The 23,275-nt window shown below is 39.1% G+C and overlaps 1 protein-coding gene across 5 annotated transcripts in view; it reads right to left on the bottom strand.

Annotated features, from left to right (window-relative positions):
* RYR2 (ryanodine receptor 2) overlaps positions 1-21,888 on the bottom strand; it is a 392,986-nt gene extending 371,098 nt beyond the window's left edge. For all 5 annotated transcript variants that reach the window (XM_069010345.1, XM_069010346.1, XM_069010347.1 and 2 more), the window contains exon 1: positions 21,610-21,888. In XM_069010345.1, the coding sequence (XP_068866446.1) occupies positions 21,610-21,657 (48 nt within the window). In that variant the 5' untranslated portion in view covers positions 21,658-21,888. The remainder of the gene's footprint in view (positions 1-21,609) is intronic.
* Positions 21,889-23,275: the final 1,387 nt, after the last annotated feature.

Genomic DNA, 23,275 nt, shown 5'->3' with positions numbered 1-23,275 from the left:
TCTCAACTTCAGGTTTCTTAAGCTCCAACTCAACCACATCTTTCTCAAATACATGGCAGCAGCAACATTTCAAAAGGACAAATGAGAGGGTCAGCAACTAGAGCCCCAAGAAAATATATTGGTGCTTAATCCATACCATTTCACTTGAGGCACTCTGATCCTCACCCTCCACCGTGTCACAGCAGACTGGATTTCTCTGCCCAAGCAGCCTCACCCAGCTGAGCAGAGCCACCATGACCCTCTCTGTGCACTCCCAGCAACGCTTCTGTGGGCTTTCCAACACTGAGCCCAGCCACACAAGCCCCATTTCAGGATGCAGAGACAAAAGTGTGTAGCACTGCATCCACGAGGAAGAAGATTTCAGCACAGCAATGACAACACAGTAAGCAAGTAGCAATGATCTCCCTTCAGGTGAAAATCATAAGCATGTTTGACAATATTTCTAATTCCCCAGACACCTTTCCCAATAGCCACAGATGGAGACAAACAGGCTGCTGCTGCTACAAAGGGTCAGGAAGCCCCCAGAATGCAGGCTACAGACAGACACAACTGCTAGGACCCTCGACTATAAAAAGTCAGAAAATCTGCAATTGCAAATCCTTCCACAAACATACAAATTAAGAACTACAAAAAAGGAAAAGCGGATGGGGAATGTGAGATTATAGAAAAAAAAACCACAGAGAACCCCGGCTACTGCTCAAAGAAACCCCATAGATTTTTAGACAGTTCATTCTATTGCAAGACTGAGCAACAGATATAAAAAGTACCGAACCTTTTGTATAAGCCTACAAAAAAAATTACAATAGTTGCAAATGCATGTAGTAGTATTTTCAGTTATGATTCACTGCCCCTTCTAGTACCAGAACTAGTGTTTATCAATTAAAAGTTGCACACAGTGGCTTCAAAAAAAATGCAACATTTCCCCACTCAACATCCACTGCAGCTGAGAAACTCAATTTGCTACCAAATTCAGTGTCACCAAGCCTGAGACTAATTCCTCCAAGACACAAATTGCTACAGGCTGACAGCACACAACAGAAAGAGGGAAAGCATGTTCTTGTCCTCTTCCTTTTCTGTTATTGACCACTACTAGAGATAAAATACTGAACTAAATGTACCCCTTGACCTTCAGTTATTCCTTCAGTTATTTTTAAGTTGTTACATAATCTGTAGTAAATACAGCACAAAAAAGAACTGCTATTAAGGATAAAAGCAGTCTAGCCTGTTTCTCTGGGAGCACTGATGTAGAATACAAATGATACACAGATTTTTGAAACACAATATGTTGGCAAGAGTTAAGAGTTTTAGAATAGCCTCTCTTTTCAGATAGCAATGTCTACTTTAGACTGGAATTTGCATTCCTGAGTAAGGTAAACTTCTGGCATTAAATCACAAGTTCACTCTCGCATAATTTAATTATTTCTTTTAAGGCATCATTTTCGTATTTTAAGACTACAGAAGGGATCTTCAAAAAAGAAAACTAAAAAAAAAACCACAAAAATATAAACCAGTAACTGGATACAGTTTTTATTACTATTTTTATAGCGTCTTTCCATCACCTGATGTGAACTAAATACTTTGGCAATTTTATGTAAGGCATTTTAACTGTGAGTCATCTGCAACTATGCTCTTGCATACTAAATAAGCTGAAAACAGTTGGTACTGCATGCTGAGTGACATCCCTGTTTTGCTTAAATCTTCAGACTCCATCTTCATATGGTATATCTGTTCATTTTAGAAACAATGTATTACAGGTTGCTCATCTTTGCTTCTGTTCACCTTTTTTATTCACTAGTACAGATTTGCATTCCAGTTTCAGGTGAGTCATTAAATCCAGTGAAAATGCCAGCCTTGGTTCTCTCGGACTTAACGGCAGCAATAAAATCATCTTTTGTTCTTCTTACAACCTAGTAATACCTTGAGAAGAGATCTGTGTAGTAACTTGACTAGGAAAACAAAGACAGAAGATTTGGCTAGAAAAGCTTCCTTGAACTGTAGTGAAACACAACCTGAAAATCTTGAGCTACGCAAAGCTTACTAAAGGTAGTTTCCACAAATTAAAAAAATCTATCGCATTAAACCACTGAACATTTTCCTTACTCAAATTTTTAGCTACAAATTCACTGCTTTCCAGAACACAAAACCCAAAACTCATAAGATCTTATTAATTCATTGTTCTTTCATTGTTTTGCGTGTACTAACAAATCATGATATCTAACAAACAAATAAAAAAGCCCAAAAATCAAACTGAGTTATTCCTGTTCTCACAGAATAGACAGCATGACCAGATTTTAAGAATTAATTACCCTTCCTCTAAATATTTCATCCAGAATTTTCTACAATAATGATAATATACTGAAATTCAGGGAGGGAACCGATCTAACTACAATTCAGGATTTTAGAGTCCAAATTAAAAGTTTGGGACCTTTCTTTCTCATTGCATATGTCTTCATGACTAAGGATGGTCATCCTACATCCAAGTGCAAATTGCAGTGTGCTGTGATTTCTCATCCAGAAGGTATCTTGTATTGACATAATACAGCAGCAAGGAAATAACATTTAAATAAGCCAACTTTTTAAGTACAATTAAAAGCCGCACTGACCACCTCTAGTATTGGTACATATGCAACACAGGATGGCAAAACAATTCTATGTACATGAAACACAAAACATTTTGTAGGCGCACAGAAGAAACATAAGAGTAAAAAATTACCTCCAAAGGCATCTCCTTGGAAACATTCTGTAAGAATTCCTACATTTATTGAATTCTAATTACAATTTCTTTTTAGGCACTTCAGGAAATTCCAACTTTTTTAATCAGGGCAGACAAAAAAAAATCCCCCCCACCTTATTAGCCTACCTTCTTCTTCTAACAGATATATGAAATCAAAAGAAATAACTTCTGGCATGTACATTCGTAGAGACTATACAGATGCCAAACTTTCTTTCAGGTTTTACAGTACATGAATGGAGCAGACAACGCTTATCCATTAACACTTGAAACTTGGGACAGTTCAATGAACAAATTTGTTGCTGTTCCTGCTCATTTAAAACAAAACATTCTACTCAAATAGTATTTTATATGAGGACGTGTATGCTCCCACACCACTCAGTACAAAAGGGCTCAACACTTTCAGGTCTCTAGGATGCATGTTTTACAGTTATTATTTGGCTATGCAGTTTTTCAGAATAATTGCCATGTCCCACTTTCATCTTTTCCTTCAAGAATAGCTTCTCAAAAAGAACTTCTTCCCAGTCTTTTTATTCTGATATGCCATGAACACAGAAATCATGATGCGTTCTACTTTAGATTAAATATTACCATTAAAGACCAGGCACTATTTCAAACCAATCAGGCAACCACAATTTAGAACTTTCAATTCAATAACTGCAATGTATTTTTTTTTCCAACTATGCTATTATTAGCAGTATTACACATTTTGTACATGTTTCTGATAACCACTGAGTAAGTTGCAAATAAATTCACCTTTTTTTGTTCGGTCTTCTGTCCATTAGGCCATGAATCTCTGCACTGACTTCCAGTATCCTCCCACAAGTCTGTATTGTGTGTCCTCATCTTCAAAGGCACAGCCCTCCAATTCTCCATATATGAATTCACCATTAATCCAGAGGAGCTCGGAATGAACCCCAAGATATCCTCTGTGCTCCTGGGCCCACTACTTCATTTCCCTGTCCCTTCGTCTCATCTCAGCATTCCCTTGCTCTTTCAGGCAGGAATTGTGACACACTGAGCATTTGTACAGTAGCACAGTGGCACCCTTGCCTCAGCTGAGCCCTCCAGGCACTACAAAATACAATCAATAACAGTAATTAATTTTGTCCCTTGTTTCCTCTTTTATCCAAGTGCTGTGGTCTTTCTTCTGACAACTGAATCTACATTGTAGCTCCTCAGGTTTTGTCTCACTAACAAAGACATCTATTGTTCTCTCCTTAGACCTAGACCCAGTTCTTTAAGAAAAACACACCAGTTGGTTCTCTTTGTTCAAATTCTATCCCAAATTCAGTTCCTTCAGGTATACTTGCATTACTAATTTAAGGCACCATATGCTATTTCAAACTTAAAGGTTAAGCAATTAAGAGACAAATACAAGAAGTGTTTCAGAATTAAAATACCAATGTTACACGGAAATTTTTTTTCCATATGTATATATTTTCTCTTATCAAACTAATGGGTGACAAGAAGCTCCAATCTGTAACCAGGGCAGATCCTGCAGTATAGACTGGGCCTTCTGACAATGTTTTAAATTATTTCAAGATTCCTATTGGCATTAAACACAGGAAAATGCTCAGAAAAAACATTCATGTACTTTCATCCATACTCATACACACATACACACCCACACAAGCAGTCAAGAGTCCAACAAAGCCAGAGCTCTTTTGGCAAGACAAACCTCAAATCAAAATTAGTGTTTTGTTCTAGCACCACTCATCAACAATTTCTTTGTATCAGTCTGTTAAATACTGAACACCTACTGCTAGACAGAAAATGCAAGTCTTTTCTATGTAACCATCTCTAACATGACTATTTAAGAGCTCCCATTATGGAGCAGAGACATGAATGTGGAGAAATCACGAGCAACTGGAACCATTTTAAGTGACTACCAACACACTTCGAGCAAAACCAAGTCAAATTTGGGTTAAACCAGAAGCAGGTCATCTGCACTAGCAAATCACATCACTACCACTTGCTTGCTGTCACCAAGGCAGCACCGCACAAGAAACATTAAAACATCTTATCAAGATGTGCATGTTTTAGTATCATGTCTAGCACTGAAACAGAGCCAAACACAGCCAGATTTGTTACAGCTTGTCTGACAGTTTAGGGACCCCATCCTCACCCAGGAAACACTGACAGGAGAATTGCTTTGGTTCAGAGACCCAAACGTGAAACTCCCCTACTTCAGGTTAAAAGTCAGATTGTGACAACTCATGAGCTGGACTTAAACCATTCAAACAGTGGAGGAAAAATCCAGATTTGCAAATGCAAACGGATGCAATACATCTGTGCAACTATCTAAAGACTCCAAATATTTCTCTGCAAAAGACTCTTCAACATTTATTTCTCTCAAATCAAAGCTGACTTAAACATTTTAAATTTTGTATCTTCTCATTAAGAGATTTGCAGAAATAATAATTCTCTTTGCTCATTGTGGCCATCAAATTTAATTGTGCCTTTTAATTCCTCTGATAGTGATTAAGTATTTCACATACATATTTTGCATTTTCTACAATACAAACTAAATGTTCTTTCATGTAATCTTTTTCTTCTCATACCAAAGTCTCTTCTGAGGTTGCATATATAGCAGTTAGGTACGGTTCTTAAAAAAATGTAGGTAGCTTCCTAATGAAAAATACTCTTTTTTTTATTGCTTTCTCATGCTGTTTCTGGAATATAAAGAAAATCCCTGGGTCAAAAGGTCTTGTAATTCACTCCGATGTCCAGAGTTGGAATAGGGTAGATTTGGACTGACAATCAGAATTCTGACCATTTAAGAGTACTCTAATCACTGATCATTTCAATTCTGAATGTGAACGACTTTTCTTAATTAAGTTCTTCTAAAAGGGTACTTTTATTCATTATGGAAAAGTCCTGTAGTCATGTTATAGGGCTCAGTTCATGATGCCATACACAGTTCATGCTGTCTTGCTCGGACCAATATAGGTTCTAAAACTGTTGATGAGCCCTGAGGTGAAACAGGCTGAACTCCAGAAATTACTTCTTTTTTACCCCTCTCTAGGTGGACATTCCAAACCCTGGAATAAATTGCCCCTAGACACTATGAACTCTGCATCTGTGGAGAGTTCAAAAGCAAAATGGACTAGATGATCTTGAGAGGTCCCTTTCAACCTCAGTGATTCTGTAAAAACATCAAAAAAATGTCAAGTGTTGCATCACTAACAATTTTGACTATTCAGACTTCATTAATCACCAAGACAACCCCAGATCAATTCAAACACCTGCTCAGTGCCGAGGAACAGTCAAAAATTAGCAGGAAAACAATGATGGTTGTAATTAATTTGGACTTGATAGTTTTGATCAATCAGTCTCTAGACAATTTACAGGGAGTGGAATGAGATTTCATCTTCAAATTATGGATGGAAATCTGGGCATGAATTCCCACACTGATACACACTTTAACAAATCCAGTTTTAGCAGCAGAGGTAGAGGATATAATGATTTTATGTCTTAGTTTAGCTGAGGTTTTCTAGACCTAAAGAGAGTTCTGAGGATGGTTCTACTGTCCAACAACACGGTACTTAAGCTGCTTCTTCAGAGGATGAACTTTTGAAAATCAGAAGCCACACTGCCTTAGCCAATGTCCTGTCAGTTAGACCACGCATTCTCTCTAGTAGTAAAAATATATTTCATCATTGGACCCTCATAATCTTCACTCATGAACACCAATACTCATAGAGGTACTTTTTACAGAGACTCTTAGCCAAGTATTAGAAAAGAGTGGCAAGAGTTAATTGAAGACTAAATTATTAAATATATTTCAAAGATCCCAAATTCCTCATGCAACAAGGAGCCTGAATCCATAACACTTGTTCCACAGGTGATCTTTACAACCTCTAGCTAAACAAAGTGGCACTTAATTTCTCAGTTTCCTGGACTCCACTGTCTTTCAAGTCCTCCAATCAGATTTCCCTTCCTGATCCAAAGAAAAAGCTAAACCCAAGAGAAAAATGAATACCACAATATTTCTTGTTTAAAAATCAATCCATATTTAAGTTCAATAGTTATGAGCAGTCATAAATCATTATATTGCTCATGATTTACAGTTATCTTCCAAAAAAAAAAATACAAAACTTTTCAGTCTTTATCTTGCAACCTCCAAAACTAAAAAATTGCTTGATTTATCTCCTTTGTTTAACCCAGTTTGCCAGCAAAACCATGCCAGATGAGCTGCGCAACGAATGCACTGAAACGTACCAGAACATCGCAACAAGATTTCTAATGCCCAAAGTCTGCAGAGTGACAAAAATAAAATAAAAGGAAAAAAATAAAAGGAAAAAAATTTTAAAAGAAAATAGAAAAATAGGAAGGAAGCTCAGTAGTTCAACAGCTCCCAGAAGCAACCTTAATAACACAACATGCTGTTAAAACAAACAAAAGGAACTCCAAACCCCAACAAACAACAAAGCCACAATCTAAAAATAATACTTCTGCATAAAAAAAGTTGAAAACAATACTGGAGAGAAGAGCTGTACACTGCATTGGAAGCTGTACCACAGTTTCACATATGTCAGGTTGACTAATGGGTAGGAATGATATCTCTGTCAGCTAATCTCTAATAATACTCTGTTTGTCCCCTGGATCATCTCCAATGTCCAAACAGCACCTTCTGTCAATATCCAAAGTTAGTTCACGAGCACCCCATTGTGCTGCATCAATTACAATATTTTGAATTGACACATATCTGAATTTCAAAAGCTCACAATGGACTTTGTGCCAACTTCAGCTAGAAAAGAGTGTCTCTCTACAGTTATTAACTTTCTTCAGCACTGGGCTCATCACAATGCTCTGGCTTTTTGTATGCTATTTGCCTCTACTTCTTGTTAAAAATTATTTCAACATACAGCATGTAAAAATCCAATCCTTGGCACAAATGACGAATCTGAAAATATAGCAGGCAAATGACAGCTAAGAGCACTAGCTATGATCCCTAGATCAGATATTAAAAGAACATTTTTGATGTAACTGAAGTTACACAACCAAAACCTGGTGAATTCTAACACCGCTCCCTTTCTCATTTGAATTCTCTTACACATCCAGTGGAAAAAAATCCTTGGCCACCAGGAGTTGTGAACTCAGGAACTTCTGTTAAGAGTTGAAGTAAAATGTCCATGTTTCCAGCAGAACCTGACAAAAAGAAAAGTCAGGCAAAATGAGAGAAGTGCCTTCCATAGACCAGAGGGTTTGATGGGAGAAGCACAATCCATTCCTGACAAGCCTTCTCTTTGTGCTGAGTAGTCTGAAGCTGCTGCAACTAAAAACAAATGGGGAATAAATTCCTCCTGGAAGTCAGCCCCAAATCTGTGTAGTCCACTTCTGACCTGTTTTCCATCCTGTGGGATTGAGTAAGAGTGATGAAAATCTCTTTTGCAAGGAGACTTCCCTCACCTCATAAACTGTGGAAAAAATGGGTATTTTGGGCTACCTTCCAGACCTGTAGTATCCAAGTTCACCCAAATTCTTTATTCTCTGACACAAACTTTGGTGCAGTTTTCAGCAAAATGCATCCAGTCTTTAAAAATGTATGCATTTATGATTTTACTGTATTTTACCTCCTTACCAAGAAATACAGATTACAGATTAGAACTTGTTTTCCACCTCGATGGAAAAAAAACCCAAACCTATATTTGTTAAATTATAAAACTACTATGAGTTTAAGATAAAATGCTCTTATCTCTTTAGGGTATAAAATCTTTATTATGAAAATATATTGCACTTTAAACAAATGCTAAATTTATATCAAGAAATATATTAACCTTTACTTCAGCAAGAGTTGGATTAGGAGAAGAAAAGAATGTAAGTCAGTTTTAAAAGAGAGCAAGAGGTTGTTTATACATTCTTCAATTTTTCTCAAGATCATCCTCTTCAAGACAAAATACTACCATTTTGGGATCACCACTCCAGCTCTTCACAACAAAAGAGATATATGCTTTGGAAAGAAATGTTTCTATTCCAGGTATGGATTACTTTAGATATAAAAAATATTCCAAAAACCCCATACACAAATCAAACAGCATCAAGAAAACCAGAAGAGAAAACTAGACATTTTCACACAAGTATCACTATTTTCTTAACACTGATAAAATTAATTCCCATGTTTAAGGAGAAGAAAAAAAAAAAAAAACAAACAACCTGCTATACAGCATTTTAAGTAAACATGGTCATGAGACCATGCCATCACTTGTAGTAATTAGTTTCCAGTAGAAGTTCTGAACAAGACAGTTGGAAACCGCAGAATAAAACCTATGCAAGGGCTCACAGAAGGTTTGGTTATGTGAATGGAAAATCCAGAAAATATGAAGAAATTTACAGACTATTTCAGCAGGAAATAAGCTGGAAAAGGTCTATTACCAGATACTACCATGCACACCATGTGTAATCAAAAAAACTAGTTGAAGATCTTTCCATTTAAGCCTTTAAGTTTTACTGGAAGACTAGAGCTCAAGCATTGGACTAGGCAGATTAGATAAATGTGAGCAGAAGGCATATTCCTATGCCTATATAATTTTTTCATTATATATTCTGCTCCACTCCAAGTGCAAGGTAAATTACTTGTATGAACTCAGAAAACTACCAGACGCATTTTAATGTTTGCCTGCTCTCTACAATGAACTTGAGAGTACACATAATTTTAGCTATTTCACCACTGCCACAGTCAATACATGAGGCTGAAAAGGCAATCTTGCACAGCAAGAGCTCAGTTCCACCAAGTGCTGATATTCCTAAAATGGACTTTAGTAAAGCTTTGCAGACACCAAATAAAAATCACAGGTGCGCTGCTGATGTTTCAAAAACTTTGTGACAAGATAATTTCTTACCTTGAAGTATAATTGATACTTTCTTCAGTAACTCAACAAAAGTAATTGCAGTGGTGAACGCTTCAAGACAAACAGATCTCTCAACCTTGTAATACAGACCAAGTAAAAAGATGTATTTTCTTAAAGGTATTGGTAAAAAAATGACACCAAAAAAAGTAAAAAAAAAAATAGGAAAAAGAAGTGTTTTGCATGTACCTACTACCTAAAAAGCGGTACTCTCCCACAGCATAGGTAACTTCCTGAGAAAATTAAGCAGTACACATAATCTCAAATCCAAATTAGAGTGGACTTTGGGTTCCGTATGGTGGACATAATAAAATTTATTCTGGACACAGCAAAAGCACACTGTTAACAAAAACACACAAATTCAACTCTGCAAGAATATTTAGCTTCTTAAAGAAGACATCAGGGAGATTTGTAGAAAAAGAAAAATCTAACTTTCTTCTCAGAAAAGAAGAGTATATGAGGGATTATTACCTTTGCTGAACTGGACAAGATGATATAGCTGAGTAGCAAAGTTGGAACAATTTACCCTTAGATGTAAATATTTTGACAGACAGTTAGCAACGTGCACACAATTTCAAACTAATTGTGCAAAAGCCAGGTCACACACTTCTGGCACCTAAGCAAGATAAATATTTAATTGTGTTAAAACAGCAGACAAGGACATGAATTCAACACATTTAGGCCATTATATACAACAGCACACAACACAATTAGTGTATGATTCAGCTCTGGTTAAAATCTAGAGGAGGCTTGACATTAACATCAGCAAGAACAGAACCAGACTTATAAAAAGTATACATGATCATAATACAGATCTTGCAGCCATGGACAACAAATCATTTCATGGAATATTTACTGTATAAAGAGTAGATTATCCTGCTAGACAATGATTCAATTAATTTAATTCAGATTGCAATATTGTTTAAGCAATAGGTAAGAGAGCCAGGTTTTTATTTGAAGCAGCCTTTGTAATACAGGATTTGTTTTTAGGCTTCTGGCCAAAAAATATGTATGTGCCATAAGTATTTTCTTCTAGACTTTTGTTAATAGAATAACCTTTAACAACCTGCTATACCAACCTGCCTGTTTTATGTATTTCTTTCATTTAAAAGATTTATTCCTTAGGCAAGGAAAATGAGATCCAGCCTGAAGTTTTGAAAGGAATATAATTATTTTCTTCAGCTGATTACTCTGTTTAAAGGTATACAGTAAGGTTACAAGCCCATTTCACTCACAGAACTCCTTGTTTCTCTGCCCTTCCCAATAAAACAAATTCTTAGGGTACAACCACTAATAGCAAACTGTAACTTTTGAGTAGGAACTTACTACAACAAAGTGCACTTCCCAAGCTCTAGATGTGGTTCCAACTATCAAACTGTAATTCTGTAACAGACATAAATCATCATGAAAAACCTCACTCATCAACAGAAGTCACAGAGTTACATAAAGAAGTGATTTTGTTAGCACTCATAATCCCACACAGTTCACCACCCAGTCAACCTCATTCCTTCATTGAATATGTGTTCTGACTCACGTTAGTTTCTTTTGTTAGTAAATGACAAAGTGCAGCAAGGCCTTACTGTGTAAACAGAAATGCAAATGCCATGCATAAGAAACAAATGTCCCCCATCAAGTTCGGAAGGTTGAGCACTTCTTATACACTATATTAATTGGATTACTTTACAGGATTACAGCCTCAGAAAACTGATACAGTAACTCTCACCTAGAGGTTTTCCCAGAGTCAGCAGTAGGCATCTCTGTGCAGAGGGCCATAGTAAACAATTCCTGAAGTCAGGCACAGGATATTTGCAATGAGCTGATTTACCAAGTCTGAGGGACAACCCCCAAAAACAAACCGGTTTTGAAGGGAAGAATATTGTCACTGATGTTCTTTTATCTTTACAGCTTGTCAAGAGAAAAATAAACTGTAGAACAGAAACCAGAATAAAAAATGGGCGTAAAATAGAAAGTATCTAATGCTGCCTCAGTAACAGACTTCTAATATAAGGAAAGAAGAAATTCAGAAAATTCAGCTGCAATTACAGCTGACATACAAATTATAAGATAGAATCCAACTGGAAATTTCAGAATATAAAACAGCAATACATTACTTCTGACATAATCACAATAAAGTGATGCTTGTAACATTTTCAACAAAATATGTCAATATTGCAGTTTGATATACCTTTAAACCACATCCATTTTATTTTCAGTAGATTAAAAGAGGTATGAGAATTCCAAGATCAGAGGGGAGGAAAAAAAATCGAATATGCTTTCAATTGCTTGAAGTCAATACGTAAGTGTAAATATCTCAGCATTTTAAAATGCAGGTATACAGTTTTTTGCTGAACTGAGCAACATATCTTATCTAGAAAAAGATATCTCCATTCACCTTTAGGAACATGAAAATCTAACTCTCACCACCTAATTACTCATTTTTCACCTCTCACTCATGGAAAAAGAAACTGTTACTTCTTGCATTTAAACTTAAATAACAGTTTCTATGCAAAAGCTTTTTTTTTTTTCTTTTTTTTGTTTTTTTTAAGAAAAGCCAGGCAACAAACTATGCCTCTCAAAAGGATCACAAAGCTCACCTTTAAGTTCTGACATCCCTCCCTCCTACACTCCATGCCTCTCCCTTTCTAGACAAATTCTGTTCAGTTGAAATTTAAGATTTTGGAGTCTTTCAGTTCAACAGGATGAAGCTTTCCAGAGGTGAAGCATGCAAAGGAATAGGAGAAAGAAAAGGCAGACTAATCACACATCAAGACAAATGATGTTCTGAATACATTTTACTGAAATTCTCATGATAACTTCTCACCTACTTTGTGACATTTTTAAAACACTTGTTTTCTTATTCTGAGAGAGAAAAAAAGAACAAAACTTTGACCTTGTCCTTTGTCAGATCAAGAAAAAAATGTAAAAGAAAAAAATAAATAAGAAAGAAAGAAATTCCAAATTTAAGAGCCCCCATCAGAAAAAAACAAAAATCTTCTATCAATTTGAATGAATTCTTAAATTCATAACTACAGACAATAGAAAGTCCTACCACAGGCTTGGGTTGAAGCTGTGCCACACTTAAAATCAGGAAGAGCCATCAAACCCAATACTGGAAGACAGGGATCTCAGCAGCTCTGACAAGACCAAGGAAAAGCGAGAGGGATTAAACAAAGTTTTGGACTCAGATCTTGAAACCCCAAGGAAAAGCAAATTAAAATGAAACAGAAGATAGGGTACAGAACAAACACAGTACTCTTCTTGTACAAGATACTGCTAACAGATTCCAGAAATGAACTTGGAGGCATAACACTGCAATATTCTGAAACTATCCAAGAATGCAACATTTCTTCTACAGGATTCCAGGAACCTTCTCATATGAAAGAAAATTTACAGGATATTTCTACAAGAACCTTGGTCAGATCAAAATGGAGACCAGGTCTCTGTTGATTCTTCTCCCGCTGACATACCAGTATCAAAAGTAGTAACTTTTTAAATGCATAATTCATTGCATGAGACATATTAGAAGTGATTAAACACTAAATAATGGCTGACATATCTGAAAAGGCAGTCAGACCATCATTTAAAGACCTACTGAAAAACATCTTAGGGTATGAATCATTAACTCACGAGCTTACCCTACTGATATTCAGTCAACAATGATGGCATTTGAGTTTTCTGGATTTACCTGTGCAGCCATCATCCACCTGCAACTACTAAATACTAGACTAGTGGTTTTTCTTTTGTTCACAAGCTTTTCTGAAGGACCCACTACATAATTACAATAAACTAGACACACTGCTTATGTAGGCAGCTGAACCCAGCAGAGCCAGGTGGAAGGGTGCAGGAGTGGAGCCAGCGTGGCTCAAAGTCAAACCCCAGCACATTCAGCATGGCACAAAATAAACCTTTGCTTTCTGTGTTAGCTGAGGCAGAAAAACACCCCAAAACCCACATGTATTTAATACAAGCTTTTAAAAGAAGATTAATCCAACTCTTAAGTAATGAAGGGCTATTAAAGTACCTGTAACATCAGAGGAAAGAAAGAAATGGGGATAGAGAGAACCTTACTGAGTATCTCCCTGCATCACATATTGTGAATTTTTTTATTTTCCCCTTGCATGGAAAAGAGAATATGCATTCCATCTCCCCAGCACTTGCAATAAAGACTATAAATGCACATAACTGTCTGTGCATTAGCATTGCAAAATCCACTTCATAAATGAGCAGAAAATAGACAAAAATATGAAGTCACATGATTGATGCTTATTTTTTGGCAAATCCCCAGTGTTAGAAGCACACAGGATTCTTGTGACTGTTGCAGGGCCAGAAATTCTTATCTATCTGTACAGGTATTTAGGCTTCTTCTGTCACCATTGGAACCAAATGCTCTTACAAAGATTGCTTCAGGGTGAAGACCATGTGTCTGCAGAGAGAGGTTTAATGATCTGGCTTGTGCTTAGCATGTTAGTTCTAACTAAATTATTCCATTTTTCAGCTAGGAAATAAACACACCATAGGTGATGTTCAAATGTTTATCAGCGTGGCTGCATTCCTGATGTACGATGAGGATCAGTTACCAGTGCATGGATCCTTCTATCCAGCAGTTAACTGAGTCTTACGCAGATCTATCCAACTACCTGGGCTTACTTTGAAAACTCTTAAAATTCCATTCATTCCTCCACTGAAATTTAGATACAAGAATTCTGCTTGCCCATCACAGGAATGAAGATGTTCATACACCAAGGGAAATTATCTGGCATATTCAGCAAAGGAAGATACATTCCTCTTTCTCATTTTCCTTTTTCTGAAGCCAAAGAACACATCCCACACAAATCCCAGGTACTTGGTTTTTTCCAGCTTCGCCTGGTTTAAAAGGAAGAAATATAGCTGTAAGAGACAGCCATTTCTGGCTTGATTCCAGTAACACAACTCCACATTCTGGCAATCCCCAGGAAAACTCAGAGACAGCCAATGCAAATTTTGTGTTGCTTCCTTTCATCATTCCTTTGAAAGAAGGATTTAAGCAGAGATATAGTTCAAATTCAGTGCACTCAGTTTTCACAGTAGAATTCCAGAGAGGTTTTCACTGAGGTAGACAGATAGGACATGCCAGTGTTTGGCATTTGGTTCTGCCAGCTACTATCCTTCAGATATTATTTCCCACAGTCAAGTAAAAGACAACCAGGTAATACAAGTCTGGTGTTATGCAGCATTATTACTCAAATCCTCTGGGAAGCTGTCTCGCAAAACACAATGATCTTATCACTCCATCTCAGTGACAAAAACCTTGTCCTGCACCAAAATGTCATCCATGTTAAAAATTAACTGATCCATGCATCTTATGGAATGATACCTTGTAGATTTTTGCTGAAGTCCCTCTGGAAAGTCTACTGAATTACTAGGAAACCTAATAGACTTACACTTTTCTTCGAGCACATGACAATTATAAGGAAGTCATTCCTGACTATGGTAAACATTAAAGTATGCCACAACACAGAAGGAATGACATCATCTTTTTATTTAAAATTTAATGTAGTTGCTAGTGTGAATGCTCTTATAAACACATCAATATTACTATCAATCTGACTATTATAGCATTATAGAAATTGCAGCTGTCATGTAAATTAACACAGCTCATGTTATGACACCTTATCTATCATATCTTTCCCTTTCCTAACAGGAGGCATCAAGATACCAGGTTTTTTTTATTAAACAATTCTGAGAACCTAAGAAAAGCTTCTACTAAATCACATGCCTCAAAAACATTTGTTCCAACTATGGTAGCTGAGTAACATCACTGGGCTTGAGAAGAGGCAACATATTTGAAGAGTTTAAGCCCTTCACCTCATAAGTTGCACCATGGTTATTATGCTAAAAAAATAAATTAAAAAAAAAAAGGTTCTTTAATAAGTGAATATATAATTAGTTAATGAATCTCACACTTAATAACCAGGGAATATAGCATAAAACTACACGGCAGTAAAACCACATGGGAGTTCCTGCTAGTCGTTGTTAGGAAACTGGGGTGACCTCTCATGACGGTGCAGGCAGTGCCCTTAAGCTGCTCTATTTCTTCCAAAGAGAACAAAGAAATACCACAGCTGTGCCTCTGATGGTCACAGAATACTGAAGTAAGCTCCATATTGCTGTGGTTGCCTATAAAAGGCTTAAACTGTTACCAAAACTAGTTCCTTTATGCCTTTTCTCAGTTAGTGAGATGCATCAGGCAGCCTCAGAGGCCCCCCCATTTCCAGAGTGGTACAGACAACACAGCCAGACACAGCTTAAGTGCCATACACCTGCGAAACATAGTATAGGTCTTTAGCAGAATACAGACTGGAGACGAAAAATGATGCTAGGCTATCCTTACTTTGGTATAGGGAGAAATTCCATGGTATAACTGTGCCAAACAAACACAGTAAGAAGTTAAAATTCTTTCATGCACCCTGAAAAAATGTGGTCAATTTTACAGTTCGAAGTTTATTTATGTACTAGTATCATGACACCAAAGGAAACAAATTTATGTCACTGAAGTTTTATTAGGAAGTATAGGAATATATATACACTTCTTGACTTTCCTTCTGTCATCCACACAAAGCTTCATTTGAGTCAGACCAGGAAATTTAAACAAAAGCCTAGGTGTAATTCAGAAAACAAAACCAAAACTAATGCAGATTTTCAATATGAACCAAAAACCAGAGGAAAAAGGATTTGTCTTTCCAGTTTAATATCCATACTTCCTGGGGTCAGTCCACCATCAGTATTCCCCCAATTCAGAGAAATACTTCAACAAATCCATATCCCTGCTAAAGAAAGACCAGTTTATTTTCTTGAATTAGAATCATCCTGTGCACTTTCCACACAGCCATGTAAGAGATAAAACCGCCTTTAAAAATATGCCTGTAATAATATAGCACGTACATAGAGAAGTGAAAGTCAGACATAGTTCTGAAGACCATTCTAAATCTTGGGTCAGAAATTAAGTGGTATTCTATCTTTACAGTCTGTCCTTATTTTAAGTGCCTACAACGGATTTTCCTCAGGTCTTCACAATTCCAAAAAGCAGGATGCATCAAAACATCTTCGGACTCTGAAAGGAAATGTAGCTCTGTCTCCCAAAACATCAGTCAGCCAGCTCACAGGGCTGTCAAGGAACTTCCCTGGTGGACCAACTGTTTGCTACAGAGTTTCCTCACCTGCCTTCTCACACATCCAATACAGACAACTTCAGATGCAGAACACAGGACAAGACAGTACACGCACCAGACAAGTGATTTCATCCAGTAATAAAATCTTAAAGGTGGTATAAAATGTTTGGCAACCAATTTTAGGATCAAAAAATTCATATATAAAATGTTCACAGGTAATTCCCAAAGAAGAAATGGACTACATGTCCTAGCTAAAACCCCTTCGCTACAAACAAACCATCCAGCTCAATTCCAAAATAGATTTTGAGATCATATTCAGTATCTGTACTGCAGTGCAGTGCCTTGGAGAGGAAGGTACAAATGCTGCAATCTCAGCCACACCACCCCTCACATGAGCTCCTAAACAGTGGTCTCTTGTGCCAGCCCCTGGTGTATCTTCAAAAGTCACATACTGACAAGTACAAGAAACACTTTTTAAAATAAACAAAGGATATCCCAAGTGAGTTTTGGCATTCTTTCATTGTAAAATTGCTTCTAGTAGCCAAGATTGCTTTTGAGTATTTTCTTCAGTGCATTCTGGCAATCATATGTTTGATGACTGCAGCTACCAGAATCTCGCATATTTTGATATCTGTAAAGATAAGCACTGCATGAAAAGCATTAAGGAATTTAAAGAAAAAAAAACCAGCTTTTTTTTTCTATTCTGTTTCACTGAGAGATTCACATAATTCTTCTACTGTTTAGTTATTTATCTTACAATAATCTTCAGATCTTGTTTCTTCTGGTTCCTTTTGTGTCCTCTAATTCCACAGAATCTTCGTGTAGGATGGCACGTAAGCATATGACTTTTAGTCAGATTTAAAGTGGCACTCATTGTTTAAATGCTGCTGTAATGAGGAATATCTGGAATAGAAGACTCTGAAATCACAGAACTGCTGTCCTTGAAAAGTAAACACAGAGCATTCTTCATTTTAAACTTCTCTGCCATAAACTTCATTCTTTTATTATCTCATGTATAAAAACCCAGCACTGAGTGAACAAAATATTTTGCATGTCAAACATGAATTCTAAGTAATGCTTAAATTTATTTCAAACTACTCTTCCACTGTTGCAAAGCACACTTACACTTTCCACTGGCAGTCACACTCAGAACTATTAAATCCATGAGGAAAATAAGGCAGCACACAATACACTCACACAAGCAAAATGTCCTGTTTTACTGCAAGCTAATTAGAAAATGAAAAAAAAAAAAGGCATTAGAGGAGAGTGCAACATGGAACATCAGCATTCCAACCTTAAAAAAAAAAAAAAAAAAAAAAAAAAAGATAAAAAGAGATGACAACTCCATCAGTCCTGGGGAACATGTGCTGCTCATGCTGATTATGCTTCTGATTCCTGACAGGCATGGTAGTCTTCACTGTCTCAGAAGACAGTGAAAAAGACCATAACCCTGTCAGCTCTACTTCAGTGTGTCCTGTTGGTGTCTCCTACCACAAACAGCTAAAAGCAGGCCTGCCTCTAATTTAAGAAACTCCACAACCCCAGAAAACCATACACACTGGCATCAGGAACATCACAAGATCAAACAGCTAAATTACACATTTCTCATCTCTTTTAGGTACATATTGCTCCTGAAAGTCAGGACACCTTTAACAAATGTAAGGGACAAATATAGGCAGTATTTTTTGAAACCCTGCAATTAGTTTTAATCCTCTCACCAGCTTGCCACCCCACTTCTTGCAAAGGCCTTCCCTTATGGGGATTCTGTGCCTCAAAAAACAGTCCTTGCATGTACATATTAAGGAAGGAGCCTATGCATTTAGGGGAAAGTATTTCTGTCTTCTCCTGGAACTTGGAATTATTTTCACTCTGGTCAAATTACACATCCTGAAAAACATAAAATAAAAACAAAAATCAAAGGTGATTTCCGTATCAGCTATAAATATTTTAGATTCTTGACTGTAAAGACTAAACAGTGAAAGTCCATTTTGCACATACCTTTGGTCTTCCTAGTATTTAAAAAAAAACCCAAATTCCTCTACAGGGTAGAGGTCCTCCCTGAACACACAGCTAATAAACACATGGCAGGATACTTGTTCCCCTTCACTTCTCCTGCACAGTATGTGTGCATTCCATGGGATAAGTCAGGAGGATGTATGTCCAAGCCCAAAAAAGGCCACACATAATACAAGGTCATCTCCACCTAGAGCATTCAGCAAACTAATGAGGGAGATCCCAGAGAAGCATGTAATTCACAGGACTAGAGAAGAGTTCCTTGAGCAGAATTGAACAGCACAGAGCTGAGCTCCAGCCTGTCCAAAGTTGTCTCAAACAACGTAAGCTCTGACGCTTCCAGAAGTACAGGGCATTAATAAGTTGCGTTCACCTCTCAGAAGTGACGTATCAAACTCAAATTATTCCCAAAGAAACAGAAATCCATCCTAGCAGGAGAATTTGCAGGAGGTAGTGCTTAACACCACTTACCAAAACAAAACAAAAGAACCCACCAAAAAAAAGCTGCAAGTAAAGAAGAGAAACCATTAGACATAAGAATGTGTGAAGAGGAGAAGGAAAATCGAAATTTCCAATCAACACGTGGCAAAAATACAAGTTCAGTTTAGTAGCTTAATGCAAATAAAGGGCATTTTTAATTGAGTAAAATCTCATGTGCATATTTAAACGTTAAAAATACATAGTGTTTACATTCCAGGGTAAACTCTAAAGATTTAAGGAAGTTTATCAGGTCCTACCAAAAGAAGAAAATATGAAGAGCACTGTTTACATGTAGTAGGCCTATAGATGTCATCCTGAAAGTATTCAAAGCACAGAATGCTTTTTGCTTGCATACAGTGTTCTTTAAAAAGTTCTAGTTTATCTACAAAACATTTATGACTCCATCTGTCCCTAATTAGTATTTTTAAAATGAATAACCAAAAAGAAAAACTGCAGTAATTACCAGGGTAATATCAAATTTCCAGTGCTTTCTACCAATAGCATTCAGAAAGTTACGCACATCTAATAGCTTTAGAGACCACTAATCCAAGCTTTCGAAGAATAGACAGATGGAAGACTACATCAAAAAATATGTCTGAAAGCAACTGACTTTTCCAAGTAATGCTCATAACTTGAACAAAGTGGAAGGAAGAGTAAAAAGCACTGCTAGCATACCACTACAGATTATAGACTCAAAACTTCACATGAAACACGTTTCTCAGGCCTTTTTGATTAAACTACACAATAAGCTTCCCCCAAGCCTCAGTTTACCACATTCAAGGTCATTTTACCACTGTACAACACTCTAAACATTTTTAAGTATTATCTAAGACTGGGTTTGCCAAATCTGTATTAAGCCTGACACACATTATCAGGAGTGCTGTTTTACATAACATGCTGCTGCTGTCAGGTGCTGGAGTTTAACATTACTGTATATGTGCTGAGCTATATTAGCATGCTCAATGCTTCTCCTTCCCTATTAAGCATTCAGATAACATGAACTAAGCTTAACACTCAAGCCTGCAGTAAGGCTGCCATTGTACAAGTCTTCCTAAAATCTTTACCAGTGACAAGTACTAATAAAAAAACTCTCATAAATTGAGATGACAAATTATCTTTCACAGAAGTATTTTTCTGTTTTGTCTGTAGGTGTTAGGCAACACTACAATACAAGTCACATAATGCTGACAGGAAAAAAAGTTGCCAATCTTCATGCCAATGTTGCGTAACAGCTGTATTTCCTGTAAAAGCAGATTTTCCAAGAATCCTCAAACAAAAAAACTGAATATTAAGGTGTACATCTGCTATTGTATAGTTTCTGATAGAAATGGAAGATAACTGAGATCCAGGATTCACAATGCTGCAAACAGCATATGAATATGTTTCACATACACTATGTGGCTTTCTTTCCACTTCTCTTTAGATGCATTTCCTTACAAGACATTGAACGTGAACATTTTCTAAATCAGACTGTACTAAATAAAAAGGAAGTTAAGCTTTATCCTACAGTCCCAGTGTTTTTAGCGGTACTTAACAAATGTCTCAGCAATTTTTCCTCAAACTGTAACACGGTTTGTATACACCACCATTTGAAGATGCCTATCTGCAAAACTTGCTAGGATTGTGCATATAAACGGCACTTGGGAGATGGCCGAGAAGATAAATAAAAGCACTGCTTGAAGAAACATATTCCAGCAAAGCATTAGATGCAGCAGTCCCGATGTATTAATTAAACGGAAGGAAGAAATGCTCTAGCGCCTTAACATGCTCTGGACCGAAGTAACGAAAGGATGCGCACGCCAGAAAAAGCCGTTTTAGTCTGTGCCCGGTGAGGAGAACGCCTGCAAGTTAGTGAGAACCTCCGTGGGGAGGGGACAGGGTGAGAAAGGTGCTTTTTTTCCCCCAAGCCTATTTTTGCAAAGGGAGTGTGATTGCAGCTTTCGCGCTGGGGACGGCTGCTCGGTGAGTATCTGCAGTACGCGAACACATCGGCGGCCGGGAAGGCAGCGCGGAGAGGTGCTGCTGGGGAGGCGCCGCTCGCCCCCGCCCGGCTGCCCGTCCCTCACCCTGCCCGGGGTACCCCCACCGGGGCAAGCACGGCCGCCTGCCCCTCCCGCTCATCCCGGCACGGCCAGCAGAGCGGGCGGCCGGCTATCGCCCCCCCGCCCGGGCACGGGGCCACTCGCTGCCAGGTGGAGAGGGACGGGGCCGGGGCTCCGGAGCCCGCTCTGAGCGCAGCCCGGGGCGGCGAGGGCACCGCGCCCCCGCCCCCGCCCGGCTCCCACCCTGCCGGTCCGGGCGTCGCCCCCCGCAGCCCCCGGCCCGCCCGGCCCCGGCGCCTGCCCCGCCACGGCGCGGAGGTGAGGGAGGCAAGCGCGGCGCTTACAGTTCGCAGGAACTGGATCTCGTCCTCGCCCTCGCCCCCCTCGGCCATGGCTCCCCCTGTCTCTCCTTCTGCCGGGCGCTGCTCCCAGTGCCCGGGCGGGCGGCGGTCGCTCCCCGCGGCGGGGTGGCGGCGGCGGCAGGAGGTTCACGGCAGCGCCGCACCGGGCTGGGGCAAGTGCGAGGGCGGCGGAGCCGGCGGCCCCAGCCCGGCCCTGGCTGCGAGCGGGGTGCGGGTGCCCGTGCGCCTGCAGCAGGTTGACAGCGCTGCCCGGCTGCCTGTGTCTGCCGCGGGGAGGGGGATGCGATTAACCGGGGGAGGAGGGGAGGCGGAGCTCCCGGCCCCCCCGCCGCTGCAGGTGATCCGCAGCCCGCTCCCTCCGCACTCCAAACGCGCCGCCCAGCGCCGCTTGCCGGCGCTCCGCGGAGAGGCGGCTGCCGCCCGGCGCGGGGCTCGGCTCGGGGGCGCGCCCGGGGCGGCGGGGCCGGGGCCGGGGCCGGGGCCGGGGCCGGGGCCGGGGCCGGGGCCGGGGCCGGTGTTCACCTCGCACGGCCCGAGCGTGGGGCTGCCTCAGCTCCTCCACGAGTCACCGGGAAGGCCGGCCGGCGCCGTGCCTGCCTGGGCACGGCTGTCCCGCAGGAGTTAGGTGTGATGTGCTGCAATGAGAGATACCTCAGCAGAGGGAGAATTAAACGGCTCTGCGCCAGAAGGTTTTTTCCAGCCGACTGTAGTATCGGGGAGAAGAGATGGAAGGTACGACATGGCTTCACCGGGTGTTGTACTTGAGCCATCGTGTGAGTGAGTTTAACCCAGCGTGAATGCAAGGCTTTAAAATACCATTTCCTTGAAGGATAGCTACCATGCTTTTTCCATAGGGTAAAGCCAAAGGTTGCCACGGAATAGCTCATCTTTCATGAGCATTCATGCAGATCATACCTTACAAGGACACTTAAGTCCATCAGGGAGGATGCTTGGCCTTCAGAAAAAAAGTCTGTCAAGCCAGAAAGCCGCCAGACTTCTACCAGCGACAGCACTCTGAAACAAGTATATGGCAGAGAGCCTCTGCTGGTACGATGCAATGGTCATGTGGGGAGGACAACAGGGTATCTTAAAAAAGAGTAAACACTGGATCATTGACACAGTGAAATGTGTGAGGGGCATGTAACTGCAGAAGGCTTCTGAAGGACCCAAACTGATAAACATGATGAAATCACAATTATTTTTGTAAACAGACTGTGTGGCTACCATAACAAAATACGTGGAAAGTGTCTCTAGAGAAGCCATACCCATAATCCGTAGCTTTATGCTGTTCAAGGACATCATGAAAAAGTGTGGCACTATGAGATTTTATCATTACTTCCAGCAGTGGAAAACCTGTTCTTCTGACAGATTGGAAACTGCAAGAGCAGTCATGACCCATAAGACCTCTACAGCAAGTAGTGTACGAATGTTTAATATAGAGGTTCTGAAGATGAACTCCACAGTTATGACAGCTTAAGCATTTCCTCTATAATTTCCTGGTTTCAGTTACTACTAACTTCAAGTGATTTTTACCTCTCAAGCTTACTACTGACTGAAAATATTTTTTTCTGAGAATGATAAAATAAAGACATTTTTTGACATTGTTCATTCACATTTAATTCAAACCTCGCAAAGATCTCTTCTCCAA

This window comes from Aphelocoma coerulescens, chromosome 3 (genome assembly GCF_041296385.1).
Source record: "Aphelocoma coerulescens isolate FSJ_1873_10779 chromosome 3, UR_Acoe_1.0, whole genome shotgun sequence".
Classification (NCBI taxonomy): Eukaryota; Metazoa; Chordata; class Aves; order Passeriformes; family Corvidae; genus Aphelocoma; species Aphelocoma coerulescens.
Note: the sequence above shows the minus strand (reverse complement) of the source record. Positions and strands in the feature narration are given on the sequence as shown.